The following is a 26,985-nucleotide window of genomic DNA, read 5'->3' as shown; positions in this document are numbered from 1 at the left end:
TTATCCATTCTGTTCATCCATTTTTATAGATCATTTTAGGGCTTGATCCCAAAAATGAGATGAATATAAATATCAGGTGGACCACACCACAGGAAAACAATAGTGATTGGATATCCACCATTAAAATCCTCGTTAGGCCCACTGTTCTGTTTATTTGACATCCAATCTGTTGATTAGGTCATACAGATCCAGATGAAGGGAAAAACAAAGACCAAATTGATTTACAAAAGAAAAACTTTTATATCTCTCAAAAAGTTTTTAATGATCGACGTTCATTCAACACTGTTTCCTGTAAGGTCGTACACTTGAGATTGTGATATACCTAATTTTTTGTTTCATTTATGATCTAGAAAAATAGATGGGCGGCATGAATGAAACACATGTCATATCATGGTAGGGCCCACGGTGCAGCGACCACCAGCCAGCCATTGGGTGAAGGCAGGGGAACTAGCCAATCCGTGGAAGCGGATTCGTTGGTGTACCACAGACCAGCTGTATATCTGCCGTGGGTACGTGTCGTGCGAAGACGAGCGCGACACTCCTCCAGCTCCGAGCTGTACGATCGGTTCAAAGGTGATCAAAATTACCTGGGCCTCACAATGATGTATTTATTATGTCCACACCGGTAATCCATTAGGTGATATCATTTTAGAACATGAGCCAAAAAAGAATCAAATCCAAAGCTCAGATAGACCACATCACATATAGCAGCTGAGATAAAGTTTTTCACGGTTAAAACATTTGTTGGGCCCACCGTAAATTTATTTTCCATCATAAGCTTAAAGACACCTGGATTAAAAGTAAAAACAAATATTATATTGATCCAAAACTTCCGTGACCTGGTAGACGTTCAGTCTCCTCCTCCTTTTTTCAGTGTGGTTCACTTGAACTTTTTATCTGCCATCTTTTCTGATTCAAGGCTTACGATGAGCTCACCAGATAAATGAACGGTTTGGATATAACGCATACAACTTAATGCCACCCACAGAACTTGTTGACGTCAATACACCAGCTAATGTGTGGTACACCAGCTAATCCGCTTCCACTGTTACCCTTACCAACGGGCCCACCTTTTATGATTTGTTTCGTATCCACGCCGTCCATCCGTTTCTCCAGTACATTTTATTTCGCGTTTCCAAAATCTCAGGTGGGCCAGACCACAGGAAATAGTGGTAATTGAGTGCTTCACCATTAAAAATTCCAAAGGGATATCATAAGGTTTTTATAATTTTTATTTTCAATCCAAATTGTTAATAATTTCAAGTATATCTAGATGAATGGAAAATAAATACAAATATCAGATTGATCCAAAATTTTTGCGGCCCATGAAAAAGTTTTTAATGGCCATTCATCACGGTTTCTAGTGGTGTTTTCTAGATTAGATTTGGGTCTTCCTAATTTTTAGTATTACGTCATAAAATTATATTCTAAATCATATGGACGGCGTGGATATATAAAAAATACATCAAGGTGGGCCCCATACAGTTAGGGTAACACCCATTAAGGTGTTCCCGGGTAACAGCTAATCCGCGTCCAAGTTAAGCGAGTGCGCATTGGAAAGCGAGCTGATTCTTCTCATAGAAAAACCCAACCTGTCTCTTCCTTTCAATCATCTCTACGATTAAAAAACAGAAGAAGAAGAAATCATGAACACGGTGTATTCGATTTAATTGCCCAAACACTCCTCGAAAGAAGAAAACGGGAATAAGACAATAAAAGGAAAAAAAGAAAAAAAATCAACAGCTTCTAGAGGTATTCTTTCTGCTCTTTGATTGTGAATAATATCTTTTCTTCTTTCATTCTCAGATTTCCATACTTCCATTTGCTTCTGATTTCATAAGAAGAGGAACCCACAAAGGAAAAATCAAAGGGAAGTCACGATTCTTCTAAAATCCAGTGGAAAATCTGAAATTTCAGAGGTTGTTTATGTACAATTTGCTTGGGTTCTCAGTTTTGCACAAGAGCGGCCTATTTTTCAGTGATCCTAACCGTTGATGCGATGGACCCCGCCATAGATGCCCCATGAACTGAAATTCTCCAAGAGGGGATGATCGTAGCTATCGAATATTTTCTGGATACCGATTGAAAGATTAGAATTTTTTTTCGTGCCTGGGCTATATGCAGTGGGGGTCATGATCAACGGCTTGGATCACCAAACCATGGGCTCTGCTTCTGCAGACTGAGAACCTGAGAAACTGAAGATATTCTTGGGTCGAGCATTGTATAGGATCGTCTTCCCTTTCCTGGAATTTTATGATCTCTATTTTGGTTTTTGATTATAGTAGATAAATTCTTTTGAGGAAAATGAGTTATTTGATACTCTGGAGAGCACGCGGGCTTGATTCTTCCCACAGAACAGAAGTAAAAGAGAGAAATTATGAACAGAAGGGATTTTATTTCATTTTCCAAACATTTTCCATAGGAAGAACAATTCAATCCTGTTTTTCTTTTCAGAGGCCAAAGACAATAAAAGGAAAAAATAAAAATAAAAAATCAACAGCTTCTAGTGGAATTCTTTCTGCTCTTTGACAGTGAAAATTTTAATTTTTTTCTTCATTCATTGTTAGATTTTTATACTTCCATTTGCTTCTGATTTCATACGAAGAAATACCCATAAAGGAAAATCAATCGGTAATCACGAGTCTTCCAAAATTCTGTGGGAAATCTTAAGTTTCAGAGGTTGTTTATGTACATTTTGGTTAGATTCTCAGTTTTTCTAGAGTAGGGCCTATTTTTCAATGACATTAACCATTTGATGTGATGGGCCTCGCCATGGATGCCCCATGCACTGAAAATCGCCATGATGGGAAGATTGTAGCTATCGAATCTTTCTTTCTTAACTGTATATTTTTCTGCACTGATTGGAAGGTTGGAAAATTTTTGGTGACTGGGCTATCCAAGGTGGAGATGATGATATCAACGGTTTGGATCACTTAACCATGGGCTCATCTTGTACAGACTAAGAACCTGTGAAACTGATGATATTCTTGGGTCGAGCATTGTACACAATCTCCTTCCCTTTCCTGGGATTTTATGATTTCTATTTTTGATTTTTATTATAGTAGAGACTCTTTTGAGGAAAATGAGTTTATTTATTCATTTATTTATTTATTATTTTAAAAATTATCTGGAGAGTATAGTGTGGGCTTCATTCTTCTGACAGAACACGGAAAAGAAAGAAAGAAACAAACAAACAGTGAATAGAATGGATTTGATTTGATTTTCAAACACCATTCAAAGGAAAAAGAAATCTGGTTTTATTTTCAAAGTGCAAATCTTTTAGAGGCACTCTTTCTGCTCTTGATTATGAAAATTTTGATTTCTTTCTCTCTCAGATTTTTAGACTTTCCACTTGTATCTGATTTCATATGAAGAGAAACCCACACAGGAAATCAATGGGAAGTCATGAACATTCCAAAAGCTCATGGAAAATCCGAAATGTCAGTTTTTTTTTTTTTTTTTTAATGTATACTTTGCTCAGGTTTTCAGTTTTTTGGTAGTAGGACCTATCGTTCAGTGATCCTAGGCATTGATATAATGGGCCGTGTGCACTGAGAATCTTTAAGATGAGAAGATTTTAACGATCGAATCCTTCTGTTTTTTATTTTTTATTTTTTTTTGGGACAATGATTGAAAGGTTTGGATTTTTTCCTTCTTAGAGAATTTTGGTTGTGCTTGGACCATCCGCAATGCTCTTCATTGTGTGTGTGTGTGTGTGTGTGTGTGTGTGTGTGTGAAAATTTAGAATTTTATTAAGGGCCGAAGCAAGCCGGACTCCCTGTAATAAGAAGAGTCCTTCACCTACCAACTCTACCCTAAGTCTCATACTTGCTAGCAATTACTTCCCTCCACATTCTTCCTTCTTCCATAACAAACCTTCACAACCATTTCCCTAAGTGGTTGGGGTAATGGACCCACTCGAACCGCAATAGAAAATCGATACAAGCAAAAAGATAGGAAAACCACGATTTAATATATTGCTAAGTGGCTATACCAAGCCGATGTTGCTTTCAAAACTATCAAGTTGAAAAGTTCCAAGGTTATCGTTGATGCAATAGGTCAATTTGGACCTGGGTTTAAGCCTCCTTTATATTATGAAGTGAGGGAGACGTGCCTCAAAGCCGAGGTTGATTATGCATGAAGTTTCATAGTCGAATATAAGGAATCGTGGAAAACCTATGGTTGTACCCTCATGGTCGACGGATGGACCGATAAATACAGTTAGACGCTAATAAACTTTTTGGTGAATTGTCTAACTGAGACAATGTTCGTAAAGTCCGTGGATGCATTGAGCCATCTTCATATGACAGATTATTTATTTAAATTACTAGATAATGTAGTTGTGGAAGTAGTAAAAGAATATGTTGTCTAGGTAATCATAGACAACACAAGCTCATATATAGTTGCTGATCATCTTCTTATGGAGAAGAGACGCCGTTTATTTTGAACCCCGTGTGCGACCCATTGTGTTGATCTTATACTAGAAGACATAGGTAGGTTATATTTAAATGTGATTACGAGGGTTAGAAGACTCACAATTTTTATGTACAAACATGCCCTTCTCTATCAAATGAGAAAACACATTGGGTATAAATTGTTACATCTAGTTGTTACCCGTTTCGCTACAACTTTCTTAACACTATAAAAATTGCATTAAAAAAATCTGAACTTAGAAGATTTGTAGTGTCGGCTGATTGGACTAATCGGCCTTGGTCAAAGACGATTGAAGAGAAGCTAGTCCAACACACCATCCTTTCGCAATATTTTTGGACACAAGTAATAAAGGTACTAAAAGCGTATGAATCCTTGGTCACTGTGTTGCGATTGGTGGACAGGGATGAGAAGCCACCAATGGGTTACATATATGTGATGGAGAGGGCGAGAAATAAAATCATGGAATATTTTAATTATAGAGAGCATGGTTACAGGTTCATTTTAGATATTATAGATAGAAAACGGGACAACCAAATGTCATCTTTATTGTATTCGAATGCCTACATCTTTAATTCATATGTATTATTCGATAAAAGAAAAAACGATACATATGGTTGGATTTCTTAACGTGTTGGAAAGAATGGTTCCAGATAAAGAAAAACAGGGCAGAATTTCAGCTCTACTAGACTTCTATACAAAGAGTGAGGGTATATTCTAAAGAGATATAGTAATCAAGCATAGGACAATGAAATTGCCAAGTATGAACATCTTAGACTCGTACAAATATTTTTTTACAATCTAATCTACAAAGTCTAACCTGCTTAAACCTTTTTTCTCAATTGACTGGTAGGTTGACCATGGAGTGGTCCCGAACGGAAAAGATTCAGTTCTAAAGAAGCCAGAATGAGGATTATTGGACTCACATGTTTTGCTAGCGGTTGCTAGCGCAACTGGAGCATGTTTGAGGCGGTAAGTTTGGAAAATGTTAGAGTTAAGGAGTTAAAAGTTATAACTAAGTCTAAGTCTAAGTAGGCTAATGCACTATCTTTTATGTAGATTCACACCCAAAAATGAATCATCTTGAATAAAAGAAGCTCAACAACTTGGTTTTCATTCAATATAACCCGAAGCTATGAGAACGATTCTAGGCTAGGTGAGAAAAGCCTAGTTTCTATGATCCTATATGCTTAGATGATGTGAATGCAGATAATAAGTGGCTCGTAGAGACGGAGGACCTAGTCTTTGCTGGGGATAATCTGACATGGGCCCAACTTGAAGATATTGCATTTGGATCGGCACGTGAGAAATGTACTTCTACTTGAAGGGAAAAGAGGGTTGGGGGTGGGGGTGTTGTGTGGGTGTGTTCATAGTCAGCCGGTGGAAGATATTGAGGAGATGGAAGGAGATGATCAAGTTGAAAATCAACCATTGGATGTTGATGAAATACTAATTTGTACGGATGATGAAGAAATAGAAGAAGATGAAGTATACGATGAATGAGATGACCTTGACGACAATTATGCGACAATTATGGTGATTGAATGCCACTGCCACGTGGAAAATGGATTAATGTATATAGTGTTAGACATTAGACTATTAGTATTATTTTGTAAGTAATGTATAAACATTAAGTTGGAACTTGTAAATTGTATTTGTATATTAAATAGCTTGTTGACTGCTTTGTTAAATATATTGTTGATTGTTGATGTACTTCATTCATAGTTGAATTGATTTTATTTCTTTCAAATGAATTTAAGATATGTAAAATTAGTCATCTAATCACTTAGGGAAGTTTCTCCTAATTTCTTATTATTATCATTTAATTTTTTTCCTTTATTTTTTGTTTTGTTTTTTTTTTTTTTTTTTCTATATATATATATATATATATATATATATATATATATATATATATATATATATATATATATATGCGGTTGCATATGCAATTTGACAACATTGGCTGTAACGACCATCATCTTTACCTTTACGATACGGGTCATAAGGGCTATTAGAATTTCTCTCTCTCTCTCTCTCTCTCTCTCAAAAAAAAAAAAAAAAAAAAAAAAAAAAAAAATGAAAAAAACCCCAAAAAACTTGTAGCCGTTATGGCCTTTACGAGAGTTATGGGTCAATTTTATCCATTATGGACCCATAACATGTAACAGTTTCCACCATTACCTTTACATAACGGCTTTTAGAGCCCCGTAATGGTAGATATGACACATTGTTTAGAAGTGGTTTGAAATTTGAGAATTTGGGGAATTTTATAATATAGTTTATACCTATGAGTTGTGACTGGTGGTTTCAATTAGACATCATTAATTAGCGTAGTTTGCTTAGAAAGTTGTTGATATGATAGTGATTTAATTTGGTTTAAAAATAAGTGGATTGGCATTCTTTTACTTGAAAAGTAAAGCATTTTTTAAGGCAATTTTTATATTTATGTTTTGCTTTTTTAATATTTATTCTAACTATTTATAATATTTTTCCAAAATTTTAATTAAAAACTAGAAGTTTTGTGTAGCTTATGCTACACGTGACATAGCTTACACTACATGCTATAGAGGGCTGAAGGGTACACAATATGTTATGTGCTATTTAGAACACTGGTTAGGATCTATCAAGGATTTTCTCCTGGCATGGCATGGTGGAGTTGGAAAGGATGGAAATGTTGTTTGGCGGCTAGTCTTCAAGGAAACTCTTTGGGCCATTTGGGGGGAACAAAATACTCATTGTTCATGTGATAAAAGCGGTTCAATGGAAGAGGTTGTAAGAAAGGTCAAGTTTCATGTGGTCAAATGGGTTTTTGGCTTTAATGCCGTGGATGCTTGTAATCTTGTTTGAGCTGTAAGTTTTTTTTTTTTCTCTCTCCTCTCTTAGTTTTATTGGGCTCTCTAAATAATGTTTCGTTACCTTTATTTTTTATTTTTTATTTGCAGCTCACAATTTTAGGTGGTTTAATTTGAGTTACTTGTATGCTAGAAGTACAATTTCTTAGCGTCTTTGTATCAACCATCGCAATTAGTTAGTGTAAATGTTTTTTTTTTCTCTCTTTGGAGAAATAGATGAAATCCTAAATGTCCATCTTACTTCTACGTTCTCTCTTGTTTTATTTTCTTTCATCATCATCACATCACATATAGGAAAAGATGAGATGAGAGAGAGAGAGAGAGAGAGAGAGAGAGAGAGAGAGAGAGAGAGAGAGAGAGAACAATATGGGTTTTGCAGAGGATGGTCTTGAAAGTGGGAAGTGTGAGAGTCGATCTTTCTCAGCATCTAGAATAGAGGCGAGGGCTGAAGAAGTTTGAAACAACATTGGAATGGGCAAAGGATACCCTCGACCGAAATTAGAGGGCGTGAAGATGAGTGGGAACATCCAGAACAAAGACGAGGGCATGAAGAAGTTTGAACCAACGCCGGCATGGGGAAAGGATAGTGCCTACTGAAGTTAGACAAGGGAGTGAAGACGAATGGGGGATCGAAGCCAGGGAAGGGAAAGGAGAGGGAACAGGGATATGAGTCGGGCGAGAGGGAGTTTAAAGGTAGAGGGTTGTGGTGGTGAGATTGGGGTGGGGAAAGGAGATTGTCACTGAGGGAGCAGGTGGAGGAGAAGGTGGGTAGCTGTGCGGTGGCGAGGGAACTCAGGAAGGGGGGAGGAGAGCTGCTGAGGGAGGGAAGGTAGGAGACTGGGTTTTGGTAGAGAAGAGAAGAAGGCTAGAGGTAGGAAAGGGGAGTAGTTCTTCCGAGTCCCCACCTGAGCTCCCCACCCTTTTTGTGGAAAACTTCTTAGAGGGGTGATGGAGCTCCATTTCAAAATGGTATTTGACAGCTTCAGTTTGGTAAAGGAGATGGTGGTTCCATAGGCGAGAGGGTCTTAGAAGGCCCGTGGCTTGCGTTCATGCGTCTAGAGAAGAGAGAAGGTGTTCCCACTGCAGTGGCTACATTGAATGGGAAAATCTTTAAAGGGAGAAGGTTGTCGGTTCAACATGCCTATTATGGACTATAGATGGTGAATCGAGTGGCCCCAAAGAAGGTGGAGTGGAATAAGGTTAGGGGCCTAGCTAGGAAGAGGGGGTTATCATAGTTGACATCAGAGAGGCAGGGAAAGAAAGGGAAAGTAATACAAGGATTTGCATCTCCTATAGGGACGTGGGGCTAAGGATACACTTGGTGCAGAGCAGGAAGGGGGAGAACCAAAGGAGGAGCAGGAGCATAAGGGGGAGGAGATATGGATATGGGGGAAGGACTCCAACACTGGTCTAGTTGTGAGAGTCCAACCAAAGGTGATGGAAAATGCCTAGGGAGTGCTTCAGTGGAGCTTGGTGGAGCAGGTGAAGGACGATGTCTCCATCGGAGAGGTGAAAGAATGGTTTTCCGACTGTGGGGGAGTGGAAGAAGGTGCATGCATACTCAAACCACTCTTTGAGAATGACGTATGGATTTCTCTTAGTTTGCAAGTAGAGTTGGATATAAGCCTTATCATTGGGGTTTTGTTCAATGACAGGCTGGTGGTGTGACTTTACAAATGGGTAAATAGATTGTCATTTAGATGGGAGGAGGCACAGTACCAGGTGTGGGAGTTGCCATTAGAACTTTGATTCGTGGAGGCCTTCGTGACGGTTGGTTCATGCATTGGTGATGTGGTAGCGGTAGATTTGGTGATGGAATGAGTAGAGGTTGGGATGACAAGAATATGCTTTAGGAGGAAGAAGTCGATAATGGTTCCGAAGTGAATCTCTATTGTGGTTGGTGAGGAAATGGTGTCAGTTGGGGTGATGAAGAAGGTGAGAGGGCAAGATTGGGGGAGGAAGGGGGAAGATGTGGTGGTGGATAGTGCCGGAGGTCTGTCCTGGGTGTGTATAGGAGTGGCGATGGGAGAAGGTATCCACCCTCAGTGCTCCGGCACCGCCAAGTGATAGGTAGCGTAGAAGGGGTTAGTGTGGTGATGTGCGGGAAGGATGTTGACATTGATGTAGTGATGGCAAACTGTGGTGTGTCAGTCGGATGGGCGGAGAGAGGCAAGCTTGCCTTGTGGAACTATTGGTGTTAGGTTCGGAGGAGTCGTCAGGTTCTCGGAGGAGAGGGTCTAACGGAGGAGACATAGGTTCGGGTGTCATGTGCTTAGTAGGCTTGGCATTGAGGTGGCAGGGTCAGATGACACGTGTCCCCTGATTGTCACTTTTGAGGTGACGGTTGTCGGTAGGGAGACAAAGAGCACACCACGTGTCCTTGCCGAGTTTTAAGATGACAACCTCTTGCATGTGCCTCTCTTGGCTCATGTGATTCTTTCCTCGAAATGATTAGCTTTGGGGATGTGTCTCAAACCTTTGAGTTCGAGGTGTGTTTCCCTTTAAGTCCATCTCCTATACTCAAGATGATGGTGGCTTTGTTGCTCACCTTGATGGTGGCGGTGGGCCCCAAGCAGGGAAGAGACATTGTTATAAGTAGTAGAGTGTCGAATGATATTGAAGGGATGTCGCGAGTGATGGTGGTGGTCTTTCAAGTAGGCGAGCTGGGGATGGGAGGAGGGTTAACTGAGCGAGAAAATCAAGGCGATCAGGGCAATGGAGGGCTCTTAAGGGAGGTGCCGGATATTGCACCACTGCATGTTGCAGTCGGAAGTGGCGTGGAGATGGGCATTGATAGAGCAACTGGCGATAGGGTGGCAGGTCACCTCTTGATGGCTAGAGGAAGCGGTGGATAAGGGAAGCGTTGAACCATGTGGAGAGGATGGTTGGAGTGGCCTTTGATGACTGCAATGAGGATTACTACACTTTTGCAGTTCGTTGAAAAATGCACTAACCAAAAGACAACCTGTTCTACAAAGAAAGGTTCAGAGATCTCCAAAAGGCCATAGAGAGCTGGTAAATCTTGCCTCAAATGTTAATTGTTATTCAAGAGGTCCATCAGGTGCAACAAGGAAGGGTAGGAGGGGAAGAATAGTGTCCAAATGAAGATGGTTTTCGAAGATTGGAAGCTCAGGCAATAACGAAACCAAGCTTCAAGCTATTGACAAGAAGATGGATGTTAGCCTGTTGGCTTTGTCGGAGGGATCGTGGGGATTCAAATGTTTGGGTTGAGGAGGAATGGTGTGGAGGAAACTTCTTTGTCATGGTTGTTTTGAAGGGCGTGATGACCGGTTTATAATGGATGTTCACGGCGGTGTATGGTCCAAATTTGGCAGCAATGAGGTACGGGTTTTGGGCATAGCTTTGCATAGTTCGAGACAGGTTTAATTTACTAGGGTGTGTGAGGGGCAACTTTAAGATGACAATATTCACCTATGAAATGTTCAACGGTGGGAGAATTATATGCAACATGATGGATTTCTCGGAGTGGGTAGGTATGCATAAGCCGATTGACCTCCCAATGGGTGATGGCAAATATACTTGGTCTAATGGGCAAGATCATGTTGTGATGTCGAGAATCGATAGGTTTTTTGGTGTCGGTAGGATGGGTGGAGAAGTTTGTCCAATTGGGGGTTTATTTCTATTTTTTTAATTATATTCTAGACCATTTGAATTGGGACTACCAACTGAATGGTTCTTGTTATCGATGCTGTAGAGTCGAAATTTGGACTATACTTTTGGGTAGTCCAACAAGCAATGAATTTTATTTCTATTTTCAAATATTCTTGCAAAATCTTGTTGTGCCATGTAGAGAAAGGTGGAAAGAGTTCCATTTACTGTAGATTTACAATGCTTGGCCCGAACTTGCATTTTAGATTGCGACCGCATTTCATAGAGGTGGGTCTGTCTTTTAGTGACCCGGAAAGTTAATTTGGTGAGCCCAACCTTGTATTGTGATGCTACAAAAACACTCCATTTGACAATCCTGATCATCTGGTGGTTGCCCTACAAATGGATGAGACGTAACCTATATCCACTAGTCCAATGAAAGGGGGGAAAACCCCACCAATCAGATGACAAGGATTATTAAATCGAGGAGATTCGTGGTCCATTCATCTACTGTTCAGCCCACCAGATCAATAGCCTTGATCATTGAAAGATAGTCCCTACCTAAATAGAATGAAGCCAAGGATTGTATAATAACACAATTCACATATTCTTATGGCTGATTTTCTTCATTGTGTCCTTATATAGTTGGGTCTTTTTATGGATTACATGAGAAAAGAAATGCCATCTTCTGATATATATTCTGCAATACTTCTGTTCTAACATACAAAGAAAAGAAAAATAGACTCATTTTTGGCGATGTAAATTTACATATTTGAATTTCCTTCCTATATTCACTTCACAACTAGGATAGAGAGAATTTTTAAGCTTGCTTTGTCACATTTTCTATATTGTATGGCTTTTAAGGTCGTAAATTGAAAACCTCTCACAGGTAGCTCTGTCATTTGTTAAGTTTCATTTTCTTCTTTTGTTTTAACATCAGCCTCTCTCCTACAACGAAAAGAAGAAAAGAGAAGAAATGGGTACTCTTGAGCCCCCCAGGAGAAGAGTGGCATTTATACTGATTGATGGACTGGGCGATGTCTCACTGCCGAGATTCCAATATCGGACTCCTCTTCAAGTAGCCAAAACACCCAATTTGGACGCCATTGCTTCGGCAGGAGTGAATGGGCTCATGGACCCTGTTGAACCCGGCTTGGCTTGCGGGAGCGACACTGCACACCTCTCACTATTGGGGTATGATCCGAGAATCTACTATCGAGGTCGAGGTGCTTTTGAATCTATGGGTGCCGGATTGGCAATGTCCCCAGGAGATATTGCATTCAAGGTCAGTGCTTTCTGGCTTCTTGTTTCCTCATGTTTTGATTGAGACATTCTACAGAGGCTTGACCCTTCTGCCCCACCACATGGTGATCTATTCTGTTCTTCTAGATGCTCACATGGTGAATAGGCCATGTGGCAAAAATCTCACTAGTCACAGAGAGTCCATGCAAAGATTGGTTAGAAACAATGGTCCAGATTTTGACACATGGATAGATGCTTGAGCATCTCAATCAGCGTGATTTCGCTGTGTAGGCCATCCGCAATAGTCGATGGGACTTGCAAGATGCTTGGTCTGGATCACAAAATGGTGTGGAAGAAAGGGTGAGTCTCATGGGCGAGCCACCCAAGCGAACCTTGTCCTTTATTTTATTTTTGTTTGCAAATATCCATGATTGTTACATTGTATGATACTACAATACATCTACTAGTCAAACAATTGCATTCATCTCTGTAATTTTATATGAATGTATGAGGGTTACAATACACCTCAGGTTTGTCCAACACTTGAGGCTGTTCATATCTCATTTGTTGTTTTCTTCTAAAATTTCAAATCTTGGTGTGATGTGAACTGTTTCTTTTATGTGGCCATTGTTGATGTTTATGAACAATTTAATAGGTATTTCCCATGGGGTTTGTTTCACAGATCAGGTTACAATTCAGCATGGGCAAGATTTCAACTCTAGAATATTAAGTAATCAACTAAAGAACAAATCAACCAGGCTAGGAGCAGAAAATTTGTTCAAAAATCACAACACATACAGAAAAAATTGCTTAGGGATTGTTAAAGAGATCTCAACAGCCTCCTAGGGTATCACACCACTAGAAATAATAGGACCACTCTTCTAAAAAATCCCAATCTGTGGAAGTAGAAACAAAAGTTTATTGAAGATAACATGTTATTTGAATCACACGTATGGCATATATCTGTAGGTTCCTTACATACTACTTTCCTACTTTTTCATTAACATAGGAAGCTAACTTTGCTAAACATGCTAACCATGTGTATTTATGGAAAAGAATGCAAACATGCGAACAGTGGTCACATGTGAACAGGGATCACTTTTAGAATCCACAATCTGATTGAATGGCTTTTGGGTCCACAATCTGATTGAATGACTTCTGGGGTCCATTGGCCAACAATGCATATCAGTGGTCCCACGGTCTGATTATCTTTTAATCAATCCCATTGGATTTGATCAGAATTATCAGATACATTTTAGGGACCTGATTATCACCCAGACATTTCGGGCAGCCCGCCCTTCGATAGTCAGTGGAAAATCTTTTCCATTGGGGGCCTGGATGCATCAGGGATCGAAGCATACACCTTTGGAGCAGTTCTTTAGCAAATGACGCCTAAAGCTCAAGATTTCTATCCCATGTCCCCTATTTTCCTGCCCCTTGTTTTTCCTAGCAATGTAAAATTACTACATGGAGGATCTTTTTTTTTGGCTTGGCCTGTCGGGGGGTCCCTTTTCCAATGAAAGGAGGATTTGGCATCTTGCTCTTCTGGCTGTTCTTTGGTGTGTTTGGTTAAAAGGGAATGGCAGATGCTCTAGGGACAGAAATGAAACTATTGGAACCACAGTTAGAAAGGTGTTCTCTTGTATAAGGGAGTGGTGCTTGTAATTTTGGGTTGGTCTGTTTTTAGTTTTCTTTTCTTTTCCTTTGAGCCTCCGGCTCCTAAATAAAATTATCATCTTAAAACAAAAAAAGAAAAAGAAGAAGAAAAGAACTACTTGTCTGGGTCCTCTATAGAGATGACACTGAGTAGTCATGTCACATTATGACCATATTACATGCAGAAAGATTAGCAGTCATTACCATGACAATAAGTTTTGACTCAGGACTAAGAAATTTTTATCACAATAAAGAGTTTATTAGTTATCAATTCACTCTCAGGTCGATTGTGTGTATTGAAACATGTGCTCATATACAAACACGCGTATATGTAGAGATCATTCAGTTTACGAGTAATACCGGAATGATATGAAGAAACGGGCTTGGTCTCATGGCTGTGGGACTATATTTATCTTGACCATGCATTCCATAGACGTGTCATATTTTGCCAGTTGATCAGTACCCTCCATTTTGTGGGCCCCCTCACAGGGTGGGTAATAGCCTAAAAGTTGCTCTGATATAGTGATCTTAACAATTTTATTTTAATTGTTTAGTTGCAGACCACTTGTTGAATCGTTAGGGTGGATGAAATGGTCGACGTTTATTTTTTGGGCAATGGGTCCAACAACACGAAGATCCTTAGGCTGGGCCTTCAAACCATGAGTGCGTGTCACTTATATCCTGGGATTGTGGAGAGTGATAGGAACCACTAAGATCAAATTTGATATTCATGTATCAACTTCCAAATAAACTGAAATGAATGTTTGCAGTTACTAACTTCGCTGGTGCAATGCACCAGCCGGGTCCTGGCCTGGAGTGAAGTGGGAGGTTTGCAGGAGGGGGTTGATGTTAGGTTGACAGCTGGTCATTGACCTTTTCTTCAAGCAGTTGTGAGAAATTCTGTTTCCGGTCTTTATGTTTGACAAAACTGGATTCATGAAACCAACCCCAAATAGCTAGGACAAGGCTATGATGATGATGAAGAACATTTGTGATTACAATGAATTCGCATTTTAATATACTCTCATAATGTGTACTATGTAATTTATTTTCCTAATATATACTTTGTAATTGAGCATTTAAACATGGTTTTATATAGTGGTTTTGAAGTATTAAATCGCCTGGAGCTCTCATCCTGTGTCATTCAGTTTCATTCCGTTTAATTCATTCCAGTCCTATTTCAGCCATGTCTCAATTTGGTGACTCATTTTGTTGCCTACTTTCTGTTGCAATTAGAAATCCTGCTCTGAGAATAGTGCAATGGCAGTAATGACTATTCAATTGGATGTTTGAGCAATCAAAACATTTATGAAGGAAATGTGATGTGGCCTTTGGATAACAATAGAAAAACCATGTGAATTGTAAAGATCTTAAGTACATAATGTGGGGACTGGTAAAGGAAATTTGTACAACTGCTGGCATAAATGGAAGGATGAATTTACTCCACAGAGACATGGAAAGGCATCCTGGGATTCACTCATCGAGAGAGTAGTTTTCTAGCAATGACAGGTGCCATGCCACCCTTCACATGCAACTTGACGTGCAGCTGTTGTGGTGCCGCACTGAGCTGCACTAATGAGCCTCTGTGGCTTCTTGCCATTTGGGGTGCATGTGTATTAGTTGGCTGTAGGGGTGGGAATGGGCCGGTTTTGAGCTGGGCCAGGCTAGGCCCGGAAGGGGCCAAGCATATCAGGCCCAAGCCTGAGCTGGAAACAAATTGTTTGGGCTTGGGCCCAACTTGATTGGACCCAGCCCGACCCAAAAGTGGATAAAATCCCTATTTCGCCGTTGAATTTTTCTAATCTATCCGTTTATCAAGTGGGCCACGCATGCACAAAAAAATAAACATTTTAGTGGAATGAAACCAACAATCCACATTTAAGATAGACAGTTTCCTAAGGATTAGAATGGCATATTTGTAGGATATAACAAATGTATATAAAAATTCAGGTCAGGCAGCATTGGGTCAGGTTGTGTTAGGCTAAAATGACTTGAGCCTAAACCTGGCCCAAAAATTAATCAGACCATGCATGTGAGGTCCAAGCCTTAGCCTACAGGCCAAGTTAGTAGGTCCAAGCCCGGTCCAGATCCAGGTCGGTGAGCTACCTGGCCCATTGCCACCCTTAGTTGGTTGGGGTTAGTACGGAGTGGGACTTTGGTGGATTCACATGCTGTCAATCTGAGCCTTTGTCAACATCAGTTCCAAAGTTGGGTAAAAGAGGAAGTTTGATGTTTGGTTGGCAGCTGATTGTAAATTTTGCTAATCTACCATTAAACTGACTCCAAATTACTAAGTGAAATGCTAAGATAGTGATGATAATGACACATGTGCACGCACGCGCGCACACAGAGGGAGTGGGTCCGGTGGCTTTGGAGGCAGTGTTTTTGTGCCTCCATGTCATTCTATACATGTGGCCAGGGCGTGGCCCGACTTGACAGAACAACCTTGACTCCAACCTGGCCTTGTTAGTATCATGCTTGAATTTTGAGTCTAGGGCCAAGAGTCTAGGCTTGAAGCCACCTGTAATTAGGGGTGTCAATGGGTTGAGCTGGCCCGTTGGCCTTTCTGGCTTGGCCTGCTTTGGGCTGGGCTTGGGCTGAAATACCAGGCTTGAGGGCTTGACCGGGAGTAAACTTTTAGCCTGTTTGTTAAACGCGCTAGCTAGGCTTGGGCTGCGTCTAGGATCCCATCAGCTAGATCCGAACTTGACTTCAAGGGCATTTCTTGTCAATCATGCATGATTGGGTATCCCAAATGAACAACCTGATCTTGCATAAAAGAGGGTAGCTAGGGTTGGGCTCAGGCCATACTTGGACCCAGGCCATGCATAAACATCATGGCCAGGGGTTGGGCTTGTTAGTCTTGACCTGTCACTGGCCCGGGCTGGACTTGGGCCTAGGTTTTAGCTTGCAGGCCAGGCTTGGACAGACCTCACCCTGGTTCGAACCTGGCCTGTTGACAGCCCTACCTGTAATGGGCTGGAGACCTTAAGGGCTAGCTCGACCTGTTGACACCCTTACTGAGTAGTAGGTAATTTAACAATCATTTGCAAGATTTTTCTCATTCTGAAGTCTTTAAAGTTTTGTCCTCCTTGAAATTTTACAAAATATCTGATGAAGCTTGTGTGTAAACTTATGTTGGTTCTGCCTTTCAAAAAAGGAGAAAAAGAAGAAAAGAAAAAAAAAACAGAATGCAAACTTATGCTGGTTCTATCATTTGATGCCATGATTCTCAATTTTCCATCTTTATTATTTTTGTGGCAATTTTATTATTCAAGAAGGAAGTACAGAATTCTCACTTTGGCACTTGTTTTATGTTGTAACACAACCTTATTCCTGTTATTCAGTCAAACTTTGCTACAATGGATCAAAACACAGGGATTGTTACGAGCAGGAGGGCTGATAGGCACTTTGAGGAAGAGGGCCCAATCCTATGTGCAGCATTGGATGGGATGAAGCTTCCATCTTTTCCTGAATATGAAGTGAGAGTCAGGTGCAAATGCTTGTATTAGGAGTGTGTTGAATTAACTTGAGAAAAAATTACGAAAAAATGTAGTGATTTACCCAAAGTGAATCTCTTAGTAAAACTGAAAAAAAAAAAAAAAAACAAAAACAAGCAGTTGTTGATTTTCCACGTGTGAAACTACTCACATATTGACAAATGAGCTTTTTCCCCTTAAGTGACTATGACCTGGTTTTCATTTTGAAATGTTTTCAAGGTGCATTTGGAAGCACCATCAAATTGAATTGCATTTAGTAGTCTAATCATCATCATCATCTAAGCCTTATCCTAATTAATTAAGGTTGGCTACATGAATCTTGTTCCTCCATTGCACTCTATCAAGGCTATAACTTCAATTAGATTATAGGTCATCAAATCTTTTCGTACCACCTCCACCCACATCTTTTGGGCCTTCCCCTTGCCCACTTTAGAGCCTTCAACTTGTACCAACCCATTCCTTCTAACTGGCATGGTTCTTGGTCTCCATTGCAACTGACCAAACCATCTAAATCTACTTTCCCTCATCTTATTATTTATTGGTGCTACTCCTAAGATGAACGCACTCATTTCTAATTCTATCCTTCCTCCTATTGCCACTCGTCCATCTCAACATCTTCATGTCAGCTACATTCAACCTATATACATGTTGTTCCTTAATTGCCCAACATTCTGTCCCACCAAGCATGGCTAGCCTTATAGCTATCCTATAAAATTTCCCTTTCAATTTAAGTGGTATACGGTGACCACATAAAATTCCAGAGGCACATCTACATTTCTTCTACCTAGCTTGAGTTGTATGGGCAACATCCTTCTCAATCTCCCCAATTGCAGAATTATTGACCCAATATATTGAAAGTGGTCATTTTGTGGAACTTCTTGGTTATCAATTTTAACTAAATCCTTAGCTCCACTCCTATTGTCACTCAAATTGCACTTCATATGCTCTGTTTTAATCCCACTAATTTTAAATCATTTAGATTCTAAAGCACCCCTCCATAAATTTGGCTTTGTGCTTGCACCTTCTCTCGTCTTGTCAATCAAAACTATGACTTCTTCAATATCGACCCCTGGTGCAAGCCTACAGCAACTGGGAATCCCAACACTGGTAGTGGAGAGACAAGGGAGTTCCCAAGTACTATAAGCTTGCACCAGCGGTTGACATTAACTAAATTATAATTTCCATGGCCTTCATATTGAGTGTCTCCAAGAAGGTATGTGCAAGTAATCTAACTGCATTTTGTGGGGTAATTTTTTTATATTAAGAATACTATGAAATATTACTAACTTTTGTCATTTTCTCTAGACTAATCTATATCTTTGCAATTCATTTCACATGTGCATCCAGTCATGATGAATGATGGCAGCTTTTTCAACATATTCATTTCCTGAAAGTTCAGAAAATTAATTGCTCAGTAGTGATGTTTCTAGAGCTATTCTGGACTGTTCAAAAAATATATACTACAACAGAAAGTAAAGGATTTCTTTTTTCTGGGTTTCTGGAAAAAAAAAAAAAGATTTTCCAATACCCATTTGCAGAACTTCATTTCAACATTGCTAAAATCGTCTTATTTTTCTAGGTAAAAAATGCAACCACTTTGCATTGCTTTCCATTTTCCGCTGAAATTGAGAATTCTAAATTAAAGTATGAATAATGTGGTTATTTAGACCTTCTCCTGTTTCCTTCAAGTAGGCCAAAACTGAAGGAGTTTTTAGTCATAACTGATCCGCATATAAATGAAATGTGTGAATCATTTTCTCAATGCTCATCTTGTAATTCAATTGAGAAGGTTAACAATAGTACCATTGTTTGCAGATACGCCACGGAACATAGATGTGGGGTGGTTGTGAAGGGGCCTAGGCTGAGTGGAAATATATCAGGGACAGACCCTTTGAAGGACAATCGCTTACTTTTGAAAGCTGAAGCTCTGGATGATACAGAGGAAGCTAAGAATACGGCTGTGGTTGTCAATGAGCTATCCAAGGAGATATCGAAAATACTGGTTTCTCACCCATTAAATAAAAAACGTGCGGAAGAAGGGAAGAACATTGCGAATGTCGTCCTCTTGCGAGGTTGTGGAATTCGAATTGAGGTCTGTGTTTTTTTTTTTTTTTTTTCTTTCTCTATTTAATCTAAATATTGTTTTTCGTTTCTTTTACAAATTTTGGATATTAAGTTAGGGAGTCCAAAAAAGAAGAAGTTTAGGGAGTCCAAAACCTATTAAGCTCAGAACAAGAGGACTTGAACCTATGGTAGTGGCATCAACACCCACAGCAGACCTCATCAGCACACCAAAATTGAAACCACCATTAGTAATTGGATTTTGTTCTTATTCTTACAAATCCCGATCAGTGGTAATTAAGAAAAAAATGGTATGCGTAGTAGGAAATGTCATTGTAGTTTAGTTTCAGTCTTTATCCTTTAGGAAGTGTCGATTATTATTGACATTAATGCCCTTGTCGTGACGAGGGTGGTAGGAAATTCCTATTACTTAGTGACAGCTATTCTCTTGTAGTGACTTTGATTTCAATGTACAACAAAGAGAAGCGTGCAAACAATTATTTTGTCATAGTTTCCCAATGAAAGGGAGGCATACAAGGGCTGTTTGGATCTTGGCAAAGTTGTGGCTTGACCAGCAATCCATGGCATGCCGTCGAGGCTACCAAATCATGGAATGTTGTTGCTGACTAGTTGCTCTGTCCTTGTTTCTCAAACACCCTGGATCATGGACAAGATGGACTATGGCACGTGTGGGAAATTAAAGGTTGGTTGGTGGCACACTTACACATGTCCATGTGCACATTTAACACGTCCCACATTTTTTAGTGCTTGAAGTTCATTGTGACACCTGCACTTGTGAGATGCTTGAACTGGGACGTTCCCCCACATGGCAAATTGAAACATGTCACGCTTGTGCACAGATAAATATGATCCTCATGTGCACCTAAACTATAAAGTATCATTGACAAATAATTCCACCTCTCTACCAGAGGCACCCAATCCATCGTCCAATGGTCACCATATCAATGACTAGTCCAAAAGTGAATTTGTTCTTGTGCACAAGGGGGGTGGCAAACAACACATGCACACATGTACATAGTGGTTTGGGTCCCAGTATTGTCATGCCCTTGACATCTTCATTGAGTTGACTTGAATTTTTCATAACTCTCAGTGACTTTTTATTACATGAAGAGGCTGGTTTTCAGCCCGTAGTTCAATGGTAGACAGGGTCTGTTTCAACATTGAGATCTTGGGTTTGAGTCCAGCTTACCTATCAAAGAAGAAAAGAAAAAAAAGAAGTAATGAAGAAACTTAAAAGCTGCCAAATATTGGCAAACAAAGCCTAGCTGTTGTACTGGTCCTCTACCTTTTGTGCTCTGATTATTTGTATTTTAGGCTGCGTCTGGACATAGCCATATTTTCTGGACCACCTGAAATTAGCATTGAGCTATGTTTACGAATGACTTGAACTTTGCCGGATGTGAGACTACATTTGATGGATGCCGGATGTGAAAGACCATTTGATGGATAAGTCAAAGTCACAGCACTCAATGAGGTGCTGAAACTGGGTTCATAAGTGGTGCTGCTTCTGTTGTGCTATTTGATTTGCAACGGATTGCACCAAAATGCCATTCCACATTACATCCAAATTGAGCTTTGATCATTGGTTCCACTTCAATCATTCTCCCTTTTGTTTCTTTCCCTGATCAAGCTTTGATGTCAACACTGAGAATGTGTACGTGTCATGTTTTAGAAATCACACCTGACGTCAAAGCGCGCACACACACACACACACACACACACACACACATATATATATATATTGGCAATTCAGTCCATACATTAGTCTAACTAGTCTAACTGGGTTGAACCGTCTAACTCAGGATGTTTGCTTAAATTCAAAAATGTAAATAGTAGAATGAACAGATAAAACATCCAACACACATCTAGCACAGTGGATAAATACTTTTGTTATTTTTCACAGATGAAAATTGATAATCCCAGTTGACCCAGGTTTCAAGTGAACTGGACTTTTGTTTTTGGTTCTTGTTGTTTTCCAACACAGTATGATAGTCCGGTCCAGTTTGTATTTTGAAACATTGGTTTGGATGCACTATCAAATTGTATTGCAATTGTTAGTTTGATAAAGTGGAGTTGATCAGCTTGTAATTCCTTCTGTATCAAATAAATTTGATGTTCTGAGCTCCAAATTGCAGTCCTGTGCAACTGCAATCTGAGGGCTTCTTCGCCGTTATGAAAATTAGGAAATGTCATTAATTGTCTAATTTGTTCCTGACTAAACTGAATGTTTGGAAGTCAATTCACTTGTGCAGCCAAACACAGACTAAAGAATATTTAGATTAGCTTGAAATGATGGTGCTTCTGTGGATTTTATGAAATAAAAAACTGTTCAGTTGAACATGACTAGATTGAAATTGTTCTTTCTCTTTCATACGAAATAATAAGAGTGGCCATGTAGTAAAAAGGGCCGGAGTTTCTCAATTTTGCTTACCCTCATCAGCTTTCATGTTTTTCAGGTTCCGGCATTTGAACAGATGCATGGTTTGTGGCCATGCATGGTAGCTCCAACCAAGATTATTGCAGGGCTGGGCCTGTCGTTGGGAATTGATATTCTAGAAGCGCCTGGAGCAACTGGAGATTATCGAACGCTCCTAACCTCCAAAGCAACAGCTATTGCAAAAGCTCTTTCTGCTCCATTGCAGCCGTGCCCTCGTGTTTTTGTACCAGGAGGGGACGATCAGAAAGCAGGTCGTGCAGATGGATATGATTTTGGTTTCCTTCACATAAAGGTGGTAACTGTTGAATTATATAATCCCTTTATTGTTTCCTGTTTTCCTAACAACCATGAAATGGCATGGTGGTTCAAAATGCAATGAGAAATGTGATGGCTACCTGTAAGAGTAGGGTTGTGAATTCTTCTCTCCTAGAAAGATTCAAGTTGTTCATATGGTGTGCCCCACTGGGGATATGTGCCTTGACCTGAAAATCAGGCTGCTCTGGTCAATCAGGTCTACCACATGTGCATGACCAAAAAAAAAAAGAAAAAGAGACATGGACTATACCAGGCTGATCTTTTGGGCCACATTTTATCCACATTGGTGCCCACTCCGTACTGCCGGGAACCTGCATAGACTGTACCGCAATAGCACATATAGCCATAGCAGGGATGAAATCTATTTCACCTCGAACAGAGTGACGTGGCTATTTTCTAATTCGGCTGTCTTTTATTTATTACATGTGTTCTTTGTTTTATGAATGTCTGTTTTCTTTCTGTTACCTTCTATGATGTCAGAGTTTGCTTTTTGCGTTATCTGCACAATCCTTCTAATTAGGTGGTCCTCCTGCTTTGAATTGCATTTCCGTTTCCTGCTCCAACTTCCAATTGGATTTCAGTCTCATGTTCCTGCTCATGCTTCCTAATTCTGCACATTTGCTAACATTTTTTTAACAGACTTCTCTGCTCTGACACCTGGCTTTGTTGTAGCATTGCTCCACGCTTCCGGCAACTATACCTGCGGCTTCTTATTGGTATCTGTAATGGTCATCTTTGACGCCTTGTTGGAGTGACCTAGTGATGCAAGAGATTTAACCACTTGCTCTAAAAGCTCAAACTGATAGAGAATGGCGAATGAATCCCTTTATCTTATAGCCCAGGCCCCACATCCCATGGATTAGGACCTCGGCCGAACCCCACTCGTGGGTCCCACATCACATGAGTACCACCTCACACGAGCCACCCGCCTCACACGGGCTGCCTACCCCGAGTGTGCCCCTGCATCCTATAGGTCACTCCACTCGAGCCCGGTGTGAAAATGCCCCTGCATTACCTAGCACATTATGATAGTGTCTAATATCATCCTTAGCTTTTATATTTTTAATCTTTTCCAATGATTTTTAAACAATTTTCAGTTTTTCTTGTGGGCATTGCATTTCTACTCAAGTGTTTAATCTAATCTTCATCCATAGCCCAACATGCCACCTCTCTACATGAAGCTCACATGCCGATCTGGTATGTATGGGGCATTTTAGTCTCGCATAAGGTAGGTCTCACCATGATGATGACCCTGAACAAAAGTCAGGCCAGTCCACTCATTATGCTGGCAACCGCTCAATGAAAGCAATGAATGTTTTGAAGAAACTTGCCAACAGTCCGCTCATTACGGATGCTTGTAACCTGCCTTCTGAGTGGGTCTACTCTAATTTTCTTTTGAGTTGGATCATCTGAATGGTTGCTTCCAAGTTTTGCATGGTTCAGATGTCTAACACATGCTGGTTTAGCATGTTAGCTGCATGTGGGCTAGCAAACCTCCATTGATATCATTCCTTTGGAGGAACTTTTCCAATCCCAGAACAAGCAACATTTCTCTTTTTAGGCTTTTCTTCTAATTCTGTTTTCATCCTCTCCATTGTGTGGATGGAAGGAAAAATGACATTAAAATGACATCCAGATTTGCATTAATCATCTGAAATCTGTTCTACATCCCTATCCATTTACATGACTATAATAGTTTCTCCTTGCCTTGCAATCTGCACATGCTATTTGAGCAATCTGAACATGTAGATGGTCTCTATTTCTACAGGCAATAGATGACGCTGGCCATGATAAAGCGAGCGTGTTGAAAGTCAGAGGGTTGGAAGCCGTTGACCGAGCAATCGGTCAGCTCACCAGGCTCCTCTGGCAAGCGGAATCGACTGGAAAGTTCCGTTACTTCCTTTGTGTCACTGGAGATCATTCTACACCAGTCGAGTATGGGGACCACAGCTTTGAACCTGTCCCGTTTGCGCTGTGCCGGTTAGCAGACTACGTGAGTGCAGTGGGTGGGGAGGCTGTTGTGATGGGAACTCCCCTTGATTCATTTCCACTGCCTTCCATAGAGGCTGGCGAAGACCTTAGGGAAGATTTTGAGGTATCGGAGGAGAACCGAAGAGAGGGTAGTAAGGCTTTTGGTGGTGATTCGGTTAGTCAGTGTGATGAGATAGCAGCTGCAAGGGGGTGTCTTGGGCGGTTTCCGGGGAGTGAGATGATGGGGATAATAAAGACATTTATTCATATGAAGGTTTGAATGTAGTCCTCTGATGCTTAAGAAATCCTGAGGTTTAAATCATGGGTTTCATCTAATAGTCATTTTCTAACTTAAGGGAAGATGATGATCATGTATGAGTCTGATGGTTGGAAGTGGGAATAAAGAGTAAGGTGGTTTGATTACTAAAGGCATTCAATCAGTTGAATGTATGAGAATGTTTTTTATTATTTATTTATTATTATTTTTCTTTTTAAAGGAGGGAGTTGAAGTTTTACTAGGAAATATGAGGATATTAATGATGTTTTTTTTTTTTTTTTTTTTTTTTTTTTTTTCTTTCATTCATGTTTTACTTTATGGTAATCATGGATTTGATTACAATGATCTCGATGCAGGTTGTCAGCTGCAGCAAACATGCCCGTGTTAAATGTGGAGGATGCCCAAGCTGTGTAAAGTGGGTCCCACCATGATTCCATCACAAAAAAATCAGGCCGGTCTACTCGTCGGTGGGGTACACTGTATTGGGAGAATGGACTGTTCAAATTAGACGCGCTGGTGGTCTGATTCGGTGTACATGTAGCCCACCTTAAGTGTGGAGTAGCCTGATTTTTACACAAGGTGATCTCCATGATGGGCCCACCTTTGTTTGGCATGGCTCATATGCTAGACATGGGGATCTTTGGTTATCCAAAGTGTCAATAATCAGGTCTGATTCTGGTCCTATGATTTGGAGCTAATCAGCTAGTTCTATCCTTTATTTTAAGGAATGCTCCAGTGCTCTCAGTGCACCATAAGTTATGGTGCTCCTAGTTGCATTTGTTCACTTGGACAGGCCACTGATCAATCTGAACTGTCTATTAAACTTGAAACACATTTCAGGGATTACCACACAAAAATTTCACTGATTAGATGATCCAATCCATTCTTGATTTAGCCTTATTTTCTGTAGCCATCTCTTTTCCAAGACATGAATGGATAGTTATGATTGCCAAACAAAAGTGATTCTTTGGAATCATACGCAATTCATGACGGGGCCTAACAAACAGATGGATCAGATTGTTGATTAGACCTATTTTTGTGTAAACAATCTTGACTATCCATATTACAGGCCATTGATTGACTGGTTAATATGTTTTCGGATTGGTGTGATGTTTCCAATGTACTATATGAAAAGTTTGTTGGATGTAATGAACGGTCTGGATGAGTGGACTGAACTGTCCAAGTATCCAGCACTAGAGTATTTCTCTATTTTAAGTACGGTGACAATTGTGAGAACCTCCTTTTCTGGAGGTTTCATCCAAACGGACTTTTAGTCGGGTTTGGACACATCAAACAAAATTAACGGATGGAATGTCTGTGATTATTCATCTTTACTTAATGAGATGATCATATATTGAGGCTAATGAGACTTTCATCCAGTTGAACGTGTGAGATTAGAAGTAGCTTTAACCTTGGAATCAGAAAATACATAATGGCTTTGATCTCAAGGGGGAATGATTACATACCTTCTTGGAAAGTATGCGAATTCCAATGCTGTCGAGCTTCTGTAGAGTCCACCGTAATGTGGACGTAGAATCCAAACCATGCATCCGGTGGAGGTTGCCTAACGTTCACGGTACCAGGATTTCCATTTACACAAACTTATGTGGGGTCCACAACAATGTATGTGTGGAATCCAAACAGCCCATTAGGTGTACCACTTCCTGTTTACTGTATGGTGTTTGGGGTGGGCCATGTGGGCATTTGACAAATGACAAGGCCCAGCTTGTTGGACGGTCTAATCATCATGTTGGCCATCCACATTATGCACAAATGAATTAACTGTCTCTAAATCTTTTGCAATTGACTCCACATGTGTAATTTAAAGTCACTCTCAATTATGTTTCAGTTATCAGAACCAATCCTACGCTGGACTCGTCATGGATAAAATGAATACCTCTAAAAATTCTTAGATTAGAACATTTTAAATCCTTCACCATTTCACCCTTTTTGTTATAAGGGTTGCGGTGACGGACCAGGACTAAAAGGGCCAAGGGCTTTTTAACTTGATTTGAGCTAGGTCCACCCGCTGGAGCTTTGGAGACTAGGGCCAACCCTAGCCTGGCCCATTGCCACCATTAGTTGTTGTCCATGAGTTTTTGGACTTTGAGGCTTATTTGGATTTGGTCATGAGCATGTTGTTGTTGACTAGTGTTTTATTCATTGTTTGTCAAACACACAAAGATGATAGACAAGATTTATTAGGACACGTGGAGAAATTAAAATGGTTACACACTTACGTTTGACTTATTTGACTCGTGCTACATTTTTTTACTTCTTAATAATTGACCATGTTATATATGCACATGAGGGATGCTTGAACTTAGGCAGTCAAATACTCCGTACATTGAAATATGTCACACAAGTGCACAGATAAATATGATAATCATATGCACCAAAATTATATAGTGTCATCTACAAGTAGGGTTGTCAACCGGCCAGGCTTGCAGTAGGTCACATCTCAGATTTAGAACCGTTTCGGGCCAAGCCGTCGGGCCGGCCTTATTTAAAAATCTGATTTTTCAGGCCCAAGCCCAGCCCATTGACACCCCTATGGGCAAGTAGTTCACCTCTCAACTAGAGACACCTAATCCATAGTCAACACAATCACAA

General features: G+C 40.1%; 1 protein-coding gene across 4 annotated transcripts; it reads left to right on the top strand.

The window, feature by feature from the left end:
• The first annotated feature begins 1,563 nt into the window (after nucleotides 1-1,563).
• Nucleotides 1,564-24,580, top strand: LOC131255618 (uncharacterized). 4 transcript variants are annotated; one of them, XM_058256366.1, is made up of 7 exons: nucleotides 1,564-1,752; nucleotides 11,833-12,177; nucleotides 12,426-12,494; nucleotides 17,138-17,283; nucleotides 19,106-19,382; nucleotides 21,829-22,101; nucleotides 23,893-24,580. In XM_058256366.1, exons 2-7 carry the CDS (start codon nucleotides 11,869-11,871, stop codon nucleotides 24,373-24,375), a joined length of 1,557 nt encoding a protein of 518 aa, XP_058112349.1. In that variant the 5' UTR covers nucleotides 1,564-1,752; nucleotides 11,833-11,868; the 3' UTR covers nucleotides 24,376-24,580. The 4 variants fall into 4 exon arrangements, with proteins under 4 accessions (XP_058112349.1, XP_058112350.1, XP_058112347.1 ...); XM_058256367.1 differs by lacking the exon at nucleotides 1,564-1,752 and adding an exon at nucleotides 2,876-3,001; XM_058256364.1 differs by lacking the exon at nucleotides 1,564-1,752 and adding an exon at nucleotides 5,285-5,403.
• The last annotated feature ends 2,405 nt before the right edge of the window (nucleotides 24,581-26,985 follow it).

The sequence above is a fragment of the Magnolia sinica genome, chromosome 9, assembly GCF_029962835.1.
Source record: "Magnolia sinica isolate HGM2019 chromosome 9, MsV1, whole genome shotgun sequence".
Lineage (NCBI taxonomy): Eukaryota > Viridiplantae > Streptophyta > Magnoliopsida > Magnoliales > Magnoliaceae > Magnolia > Magnolia sinica.
The sequence above is the reverse complement of the archived record's forward strand: the minus strand, read 5'-3'. Positions and strand labels throughout refer to the sequence as shown.

What these genes read in the sequence shown, in the direction of transcription:
- LOC131255618 (XM_058256364.1), top strand. An exon ending in AAAATGGTGTGGAAGAAAGG is followed by an intron (nt 12,495 to 17,137) that starts GTGAGTCTCATG and finishes CCTGTTATTCAG; the next exon opens with TCAAACTTTGCTACAATGGA. An exon ending in GTTGTGGAATTCGAATTGAG is followed by an intron (nt 19,383 to 21,828) that starts GTCTGTGTTTTT and finishes CATGTTTTTCAG; the next exon opens with GTTCCGGCATTTGAACAGAT.